Raw genomic sequence first — 8,865 nt, 5'->3', positions numbered from 1 at the left:
GTCATTGCCATCATCATTATTATACAATATAGGAAAAAAATAGATACATTATGTATAAAAAAAACCCCACTTTAATGAGTACACTTTAATAGTCTTAAAAAACAAATTGACAAATTGAAAAACAACTACAGATGTGGACCGTGTTGAGGCTAAACAATCTTATCATTTGGTTAACTTCCTGACACATATGTGATAGAAGAACAAGATTTCTGGGACCAAACTCGAAATCTTTTGGACCGCACTATCCCTTTTACTGCACTGATGCAAATATTGATCTATTAAAAAAATGAAGGCAACTTTTTCGCATGAGATTATTATGTAGATCAAGAAAGACTATTCTTTGTATAAACTACTTAATTTTTTGTATGTAAATAATACATTTTGCAAGCACAGTCAACTTAATTGTGTTAAGTTTACTTTATTTATCAAAATTAAGTTGACTTTACTTACAAATGAATTTTGTACATACTAAAAATTAAGTAGTTTATACAAAGACTAGTCTTTCTTGATCTACATAATAATCTCATGCGAAAAAGTTGCCTTCATTTTTTTTAAATTAGATCAAGCAAGATATTTTTTACTGTTGTGTTCTACATGAAACAAATAAAGCATGTCTCATCTAAACGTTGGTCAATCTGCCGAATAGATTAAAATTGTTAAAGGAAAGGTAAATACAACAAGATCATTGCTTGTTGTTTGTGTGTAAATGAAAATATTGCCTGGGATTTACATAAATACTGCTTATTAAGGAAAAAAATAAGGAAAAAGTTCAAAACTAGATGTATTCATGTAAAGCAAAAAACTTCATTTTTAATTGTTAATATCACAGATTGAAATATGTTATATTTACATGTGCTTAGATTTATTTTTTTCAGTGTGCTCAGTGAGCACTGTCGGTAGAAACTGTTGTAAGACGACCTTAAATACGAGGCAGGACTCGGTAGGTGTGTAGCAGACCCCGCTGCCTCCTCTCTGTGATGCAGTGGAGCTGCGCTGCGTTTTTCCGCTATATAAGCCGCACACACAGCAGCAGCGCCTCACATTACTGGACAGCTCCTGGTGCTGAAAGCAGAGACGCAGCTCCGCTGGACAGCTCCTGGTGCTGAAACAGAGACGCAGCTCCGCTGGACAGCTCCTGGTGCTGAAATCAGAGACGCAGCTCCGCTGGACAGCTCCCGGTGCTGAAATCAGAGACGCAGCTCCGCTGGACAGCTCCTGGTGCTGAAACAGAGACGCAGCTCCGCTGGACAGCTCCTGGTGCTGAACACACACACGCTTTACTCACTCAAGTACCCGCCGCTGACTGGAGTCATGGACGGACTCTCCTGGAAACTTTTTCTGCTCTCCTGCCTGCTCGTGGCGGGAAGCACCGCGCAGGACTTCGGACAGACGCAGTTTATTTGCACGTCGGTCCCCAAAGACATGGACTTGTGTACCGCCACGATGCAGAACAGCGGGCCGGCGGAGGACCTGAAAACCACTATCATCCAGCTGAGGGAGACCGTGCTGCAGCAGAAGGAGACCATCGTGAACCAGAAGGAAACCATCAGGGAACTAACGTCCAAGTTGAGCCGCTGCGAGAGCCAGAGCCTCCCGGCCGCGGCGGGGCCGGCCGGGAGGCGGCCGGGGGCCAAAAACACCATGGGAGATGTTTCCCGGGGCACCACGGAAACTCTGGCCCAGCTGGGACACACTTTACAAACGCTCAAACAGAGACTGGAGAATCTAGAGGTAGGGAAGTACAAGAGGAAGGAGAAATGTTCAAATCAAATGCGCTCCCACGGTTTGCTGTGGGATAAAATTGTAATACTATTTTTTTTTCTCACGCTTTTCCCCCGGATAGATGTTGCCTAAGTAAAAGCTTACTGAAAAAATGCGCACCGGCGGGCGTAAAAATGAACACATGAAATAATGTAGACATAAGCCTGAATAATGGTCCTGCGTTAAATCGACGCAGAGCTTACGCCGTAGGGGTATAGCGTCGCCGCGTACCCTACGCCGTAGGCTCTGCGTCGGTGTAACGCGGAACCATAAATCAGCCTTAAGATTTTAATAATATTAGCCAAATATTCCAGGGAGTTGAGCAGTCCCTTTTTTTTGTAACTACGGTGTCTGTTTTACTTTGTCTAATGCAGCAGTACAGCCGAGGGAATAGCACCGTGCAGGCGAACAGCCTGAAGGATCTGCTGCAGAACAAGATAGACGACATGGAGAAGCAAGTTCTGTCCCGGGTCAACACTTTAGAGGAGAGCAAACCGGGATCGAGGAATGATACCGACCAACGGAACCGAGTGGAATCCACGCTCACTTCTTTGCACCACCGGATCACAGACCTGGAGAAAGGTGCGTTTGGATTAAAGTGCGCACTGAAACTGCTCCCTAAACTGGCCCTGTGAGAGTTTAATGTCACATAAACTGCAATTTATTTGTTTTTAAATATATGACTTAAAAAGTATCCATCCATCAGTTTTCTATAATCTTACTCAGGGTCAGGGGAGCCTGCTGGAGCCTATCCGACCTGCAAAAGGAGAGAGATGGAAAGAGATAGATAGATAGATAGATAGATAGATAGATAGATAGATAGATAGATAGATAGATAGATAGATAGATAGATAGATAGATAGATAGATAGATAGATAGAGAGATAGAGAGATAGAGAGATCAGAAATCTACCGTATTACAACACCCATTTAAAACAATTTACCGTGCCGCAACCATCACGTTGCACGCAGATATGAGGGAGGAGAAGGAAGAGCTGCATTGCTTTGCATATCTCAAGACCTGCTTGCTCTTTTGCTTCGCTGAGTTTACGTTTTTCTCTGCCAAAACATGGCCGTCAAACTTGTAAATGAGCCTATATTCAAATAGAGATCGTTATTGCAGAGGTCAGACATAGAAAAACTTTATTGAGTTCTCCAGTCCAGTGACACCTTTAGGAGCAAAGGTCTGGACAGCATTTCAGCACCTGTGAAGGTGTATCAATACAGTGTAAATAGGAGCTGGGGTATATGTGGAGAGGAAAGAGCCATTTTATGCATCAAGAAAATACTGACAACTGCAAAATATGTTTATCACTGTGTGAAGAATGATTATGAAATAAGATAGTCACTGAGCAAAGAATGATTTTGAAAAAGGGACACAAAGCAAGTGAATACAATTTCAGACAAGATGTGGTATATTTTATTCAGAAAGTCTCCCTTCTTAAAACAAATCATAATTCATCTCCATGTAAAACAATACATCTAAGGTTCAGTTAAACCCTTGGAAAATAGGAATAAATTGCAAAGTGTACTCTTCACTCAAAGTGCTGCGTTCATCCACAGGCAAAGACTCCAGGCCGACAGACAAGTTCCAGCTCACCTTCCCCCTGAGAACCAACTACATGTACGCCAAAGCCAAGAGGAGCCTCCCTGAGATGTATTCCTTCAGCGTGTGTCTGTGGATCAAGTCCAACGCCTCCCCCGGGGTGGGGACGCCTTTCTCCTACGCTGTTCCGGGTCAGGCCAACGAGCTGGTGCTGATCGAGTGGGGGAACAATCCCATGGAGATTCTCATTAACGACAAGGTAAAAATGATCATCACTTGTACAGACTGAGTTCAATCAGTTTTTTGTCTTTTTTCCTCATCTTCACATTGTGGCCCTTTGAATTTAAAATGCTTAAACTGTGTAAAATAATTTGAGGTGGAAATACCAGTGAGAAAAAGCTTAAATACCTGTGCTTGGATGAGAAACAACATAAGGTTAGAAATAGAACAAGGTGAGAGATAGAAGCCATCTTTTCATGAAGGGAAAGATATGTGATAAAGGAACTGATGGGGGAGGGGGTGAGAAGGTGCGACAGGGAGTCACTGTGCTACTAAAGTGTGAAAGGGAGATTTTTAACAGAGAGAAAAGACAGGACTTATGAAAATATTTCTGCTCCAGGTTGCAAAGCTGCCGTTTCTTATCAACGATGGAAAGTGGCATCATCTGTGCATCACGTGGACCACCCGTGATGGGATGTGGGAAGCCTTCCAGGACGGAGTGCCGCGGGGCAGCGGGGAAAATCTGGCACCGTACCACCCCATCAAACCAGATGGAGTCCTGGTCCTCGGACAAGAGCAGGTGGATACTCGTTTTTAAATCAGGACTGCGCTTAAATCCCCCGCGGACAACCTTTGGAAACAATCCTCAACTAATTAAACATTAGATGTGTAAGAAATGATACCACAGACACAATTAAATAATAGCCTGTTCAGATAATCTTCTCTGAAGACAGGTCAATTGTGTTAATTGTGCATAATCAATTTGGCTTGAATTTTGCCAGAAGAAAATAACTGAAGAGGCTTAATTTAATTTGCTCATTGTCCAGAGCAAGATATACCGAATTATTTTTAAAGGGTTGGGGCTCTGTAATGAAATATGACAGTTTCTTCTTATTTAATTTGTTGGCTTCCAAAATAGTTTCGCAATTAAGTTGCTTATAAGAATATTTAAAGGCTGTTTTTCTTTTTGTATGTGATATGTAAAGGTGTAACCTTGGAAGATAGGTTCATAAGGGTTAAAGTTAATGCTTGCCTTGACTTGTTCCAGTGATGGTTAACACCTCTCTCTGCTTCTACAGGACACCTTGGGTGGAGGCTTTGATGCAACACAAGCTTTTGTTGGCGAGCTAGCAAACTTAAATATCTGGAACAGGAAACTCTCTATGGCTGAGATCTACAACTTGGCGACATGCAACAGCAGAGCGTCGTCCGGGAACGTCTTCTCCTGGACAGAGAGCAACATTGAAATATTTGGAGGAGCGACCAAATGGACCTTCGAGCCGTGCCGTTCGCTCAACTGAACTGCATCTGATCGGTCCACAAAGGCCTCTCTGTATTTCTGCGCTTTTGTCCTGTCTTCATTTGACGTTTGTTAGAGACCATCTCAGTTATTGTACGCTTGAATCTGGGATTTATATCATTCTTAGGTATTCATGTGCAAAACAACACATCTCATATTGAGGGAAAAAAAGTCCATTCTTCTTGGAGACCTCTGTGAGAAAATAACGGTGTTTGCTTTCCGTTTTTCTTTCTTGGATGTTCTGTTGAAAGCACACCTAAGCTTTTCATTTGGCTTATTTCGTCTTGGACAGGCAGCTGGCAATCTGCGCCTTATGTTTGGACAAGTCACGAGCCAAGTGAGGAATTGCATAACCAATCTCTCCCCTCTCCCCCTTCCTTTCTCCTTCTCCCATTGAGAGTGGGAGATTACGCTGTCCGTCCAATTCTTGTCAGTGTTTTGCGCTGTGAAGTGATGTCTGATGCGGTACAGCTCCCCGTGACCCCTCTTTCTCCCGCACCTCCTTCCTTTTCTCTCTACTCTGGGCACCAACTCCCCTCCCCCTCTCTCACCCCACATCCACACCCGGAACTTGCACTGTGACTGACAAAGAAGAATGCCGGAAGAGGAGGTTACGATAAAAGAGACTGCGAAGTCAGACTGTGGTACAAGTCAATTTGTAATAATTGTTCGCTTCAAGTGTTCCTGTAAGAATGTCGTTAACTTGCCAACATTGCTATGAAGCCTGGGTGCCTTGGGCTGGTTCAAGTATTCAGCACATTCAGTACGTTTTAAGTTGCAAATTCAGTGTTGACTGGTTTGTGTTTCTTTTCAGAGCTGATTTATTTTCCCGTTCCTCTCTCATTGGTAAATGTAATTTAATATGAGTTTGTTAACCAACATGATGTGTTTTGGCAGGTGTTTGTACTACTCTGTATTAGGAATGTTACAGTGTCTGTATAGTAAAAGCATGAATGACAGAGTGCTGTGGAAGCATTGTTGAAATCTGCTTTACTATCTTCTCTGGGTCTGGGTTTTTTACTGTATTGTTATATGCTCCAAGCATGGCATAATTGAGAGATGAAGAATTTAATTTTTGTAATAAAATTGTGATACTTTATGTCACAGTGCCTTCCTTGAGGTTCGTATAGGTAACAACAAATAGTAAAGAGAGGGAGTTTGTTGTTAAAGAGAGCGAGAGAGGGATTCTGAAATGTTTGTGTGTTTGTGTGCGCTAATGTGACTACATAAAGTTATTGTTTTCTTGTTGCTGCTGTAAGATGCTTCACCAGTTATTCTCATAGAGGGGTAATTATATAAATGCAGTTTAAACGTAAACTGCGGCACATTAAAGTCACCTATTCAAGACCACTTTACTTCTGATAACCTGCTGCTGCAGCAACCAAAATGTTTCCTGGATTCATGTTAAACAGTTGCTATCTTTGTTTTTCCTCTCTCTTCATGAAAAGTTTCCAACCCCTCAAGTGTTCTCCACATCACATCGTTTTGAAACATCCAGTGACATTTCAGCTACTTTGAACCTATCAATCCTGACGCTTGAACTTCAACTGCGTTAACCGTTTACAGTGCACACCTCTCAAAGCGACAACTTATACACCCGCGTGGTCAGGGAGAGAACAAAAGCATCAGCAGGATGTCAGTTTGAACAATATTTCTAAAACCTCTATGTATTGTTTAGGTTCAGTGAGTCGTCCTCTCTTATAGTGCTGGTACTCCTCCATTTTAAATAGATGAAGCTGCACTTATAAACAGCAACAGGCAGGGATTCAGACATTTATGTATGTTACATTTGTATTTGTGCATAGTGCTCAGACAAGCTACAATAAGCTGTGCAAATGTTGCCTCCTACTGAGCAAACTCAAAATGGCATAAGGCCATGATGTGCCAGATCTGAGGTCCAGTCTCTGGATAGCTGTCACTCAACGGCTCAAAGATTGATCTTGTAAAGTGAATGATTAGAGGTCTTGGGATTGAAACCATCTCAACATATTCTCAAGCATAAGCAAGAAACCAGGTTCACTGCGTTGGAGATGGGTGTGGACTGTACAAGGTACCCAAGGAACCGCTACCAGCAAACAACACTGATGGTGAGGGATGGCTCCAGATATCATTACTATTGTATAATAAATTGAAATAAAATAAATAAAATGAAAAAATACATAAAAAACCCCAGAGGATCCCTCATTCAGCTTGCTCGAGGCTCAAAGAGGGCAACCGCCCACAGACGACTGAACAGGGTGGAGTTTGTTGTCATTGCTTACGGTTGAAAAGAAGGAAAGGATGAAAGATGTGAAATGAAAAGAAGGTATAGCTAAAAGTGAATATGAATGTGTGGGGGGAGGAATGGTGAACTTGCCACCATAATTGGCTAACTTGATGGTTACCGGGGCAACACAAGATGTAAACAGAAAATTGATCAATCCGGAGACAGCAAAAAATGAGAAATTAGCAGTATTTCAGACTGACAATCACTCCAGACCAGTCTGAGATCCTAATGTGAAGTTCAAAGGCCTTTTAGGTGGACATGTGAATAAAAAAAAGCATATTGTTCAAAACAGGAACAAACTCAGCACGAGCTACTCAGTTCAAATTTGGACTATTTCTGCATAGCTGAGACCTGGATCTATAAAAATGCCCCTCTACAGCAGTCAGTATCACAGGTTATAGTGTGTACAGGAGAGACGTTGACTCGGTATCTAATATTGATCAGTCTTTTCCATCTAACAATTTAAATGATTGTCCAGTTCATTCTACAGAGTTGGCTTTCAGTTAGGAGTGTCACTGAAGTTTCACAGGCAATACAATCTCACAAGGACGTATTTGGAATAGATCCTTTTTTTTGCTGAAAGAGCCCAGTCACACATTAATGACCCCAGTAATGAACATTCTCAATAGTTTCATCTCTCAGGTAATATTCCCAAATGTGTGGAAGTCAGCAGCTGTCATTGCAATCTATAAAAATGGAAATTCTGCATATTTGTGTAATAACAGATAAATATACCCACAGTGTCTAAAGTTGCAGAGAAACTCATAGCTCAACAATTAATCAAACATTTGAACAGTGCTTCATTTGCCTCCCACCCAATGCAAATTTGAGCTAAACATTTCAGAGAGTCTGCCAACTCTTTCTGCTCATCCCACAAATGCATTTTTCTTATAAATATGGCATAATTTAAAAAGGAAATGAACAGGTTTTCCAACGGTATAAGATTTATTGCCAAGAAGCATTGTTACAACAAAGAAATAATCTATATTTTTGTCATTTTTGTGTGAAGTTTACATCAATGATCTTGCATCAGCATGTACTAATAACTGTGTTCAAATGTATGCAGATGATACAGAAATATACATGGTAACAACATGGCACAAGTCATAAGAAACTAACACAGTCCATGGACCATGTCCCATCACGGTTAAATCAATGCTGATTAAAACTCAACTTAACCAAAACAGTTGCTATGTTCTTCCTCAAATCAAGTAGTTCTGGTGTGGAGCCTGATGTTTATGTGTTGGGATGAATAATACTAGAGCAATCAGAATATAAATATTGTGGAATCTTAATAGACTCTGAATTAACCTTCAAACCACAGGCCCTCAAAGTCGAATTCAATATTTTAAATGTACGTTTCATAAGGTTGAAATTATTAATACATGCAGTCAAAATGTACCCACGGGCTATGGTCATGTCACATGTCAACTATTGTTTAACAGCTTGGTCACAGACAACCATGACTGCACTGAAACCTCTAGAGTCCATGTATAAACAAACTTACTACAAATATACAGGACAACAAACCATTACAATATCACCATTGCACAAGTTTGCAAAAGCATAACCTTTTCAACAAGTTTGGAGAACGTCATAAAATATTAAAATGTACGTCTAGTATATAAAATTATTCATGGTTTGTCATCTTCCTCACTCAGCCAGTCTGTGAACATTGGAACAAATTCACATTGATGGGACTGTATTGTTTCTTTCTGAAAAAGTACTCAACATGTCAACATGCATTTTCAGTTACGGCAGCACAGGAGCACAG

At 41.1% G+C, this 8,865-nt stretch overlaps 1 protein-coding gene across 1 annotated transcript; it reads left to right on the top strand.

Annotated features, from left to right (window-relative positions):
- The first annotated feature begins 1,058 nt into the window (after positions 1-1,058).
- Positions 1,059-6,106, top strand: LOC133453679 (neuronal pentraxin-1-like). Its single transcript, XM_061733112.1, has 5 exons — positions 1,059-1,731; positions 2,136-2,343; positions 3,324-3,565; positions 3,926-4,105; positions 4,605-6,106. The coding sequence occupies exons 1-5, from the start codon at positions 1,312-1,314 to the stop codon at positions 4,824-4,826; spliced, it is 1,272 nt and encodes a 423-aa protein (XP_061589096.1). The 5' UTR covers positions 1,059-1,311; the 3' UTR covers positions 4,827-6,106.
- The last annotated feature ends 2,759 nt before the right edge of the window (positions 6,107-8,865 follow it).

This window comes from Cololabis saira, chromosome 1, assembly GCF_033807715.1.
Source record: "Cololabis saira isolate AMF1-May2022 chromosome 1, fColSai1.1, whole genome shotgun sequence".
In the NCBI taxonomy this organism is placed as follows: Eukaryota; Metazoa; Chordata; class Actinopteri; order Beloniformes; family Belonidae; genus Cololabis; species Cololabis saira.
The sequence above is the reverse complement of the archived record's forward strand: the minus strand, read 5'-3'. Positions and strand labels throughout refer to the sequence as shown.

What these genes read in the sequence shown, in the direction of transcription:
- LOC133453679 (XM_061733112.1), top strand. Translation starts at nt 1,312, where the DNA reads ATGGACGGACTCTCCTGGAAACTTTTTCTGCTCTCCTGCCTGCTCGTG. An exon ending in AGAGACTGGAGAATCTAGAG is followed by an intron (nt 1,732 to 2,135) that starts GTAGGGAAGTAC and finishes TGTCTAATGCAG; the next exon opens with CAGTACAGCCGAGGGAATAG. An exon ending in AGATTCTCATTAACGACAAG is followed by an intron (nt 3,566 to 3,925) that starts GTAAAAATGATC and finishes TTTCTGCTCCAG; the next exon opens with GTTGCAAAGCTGCCGTTTCT.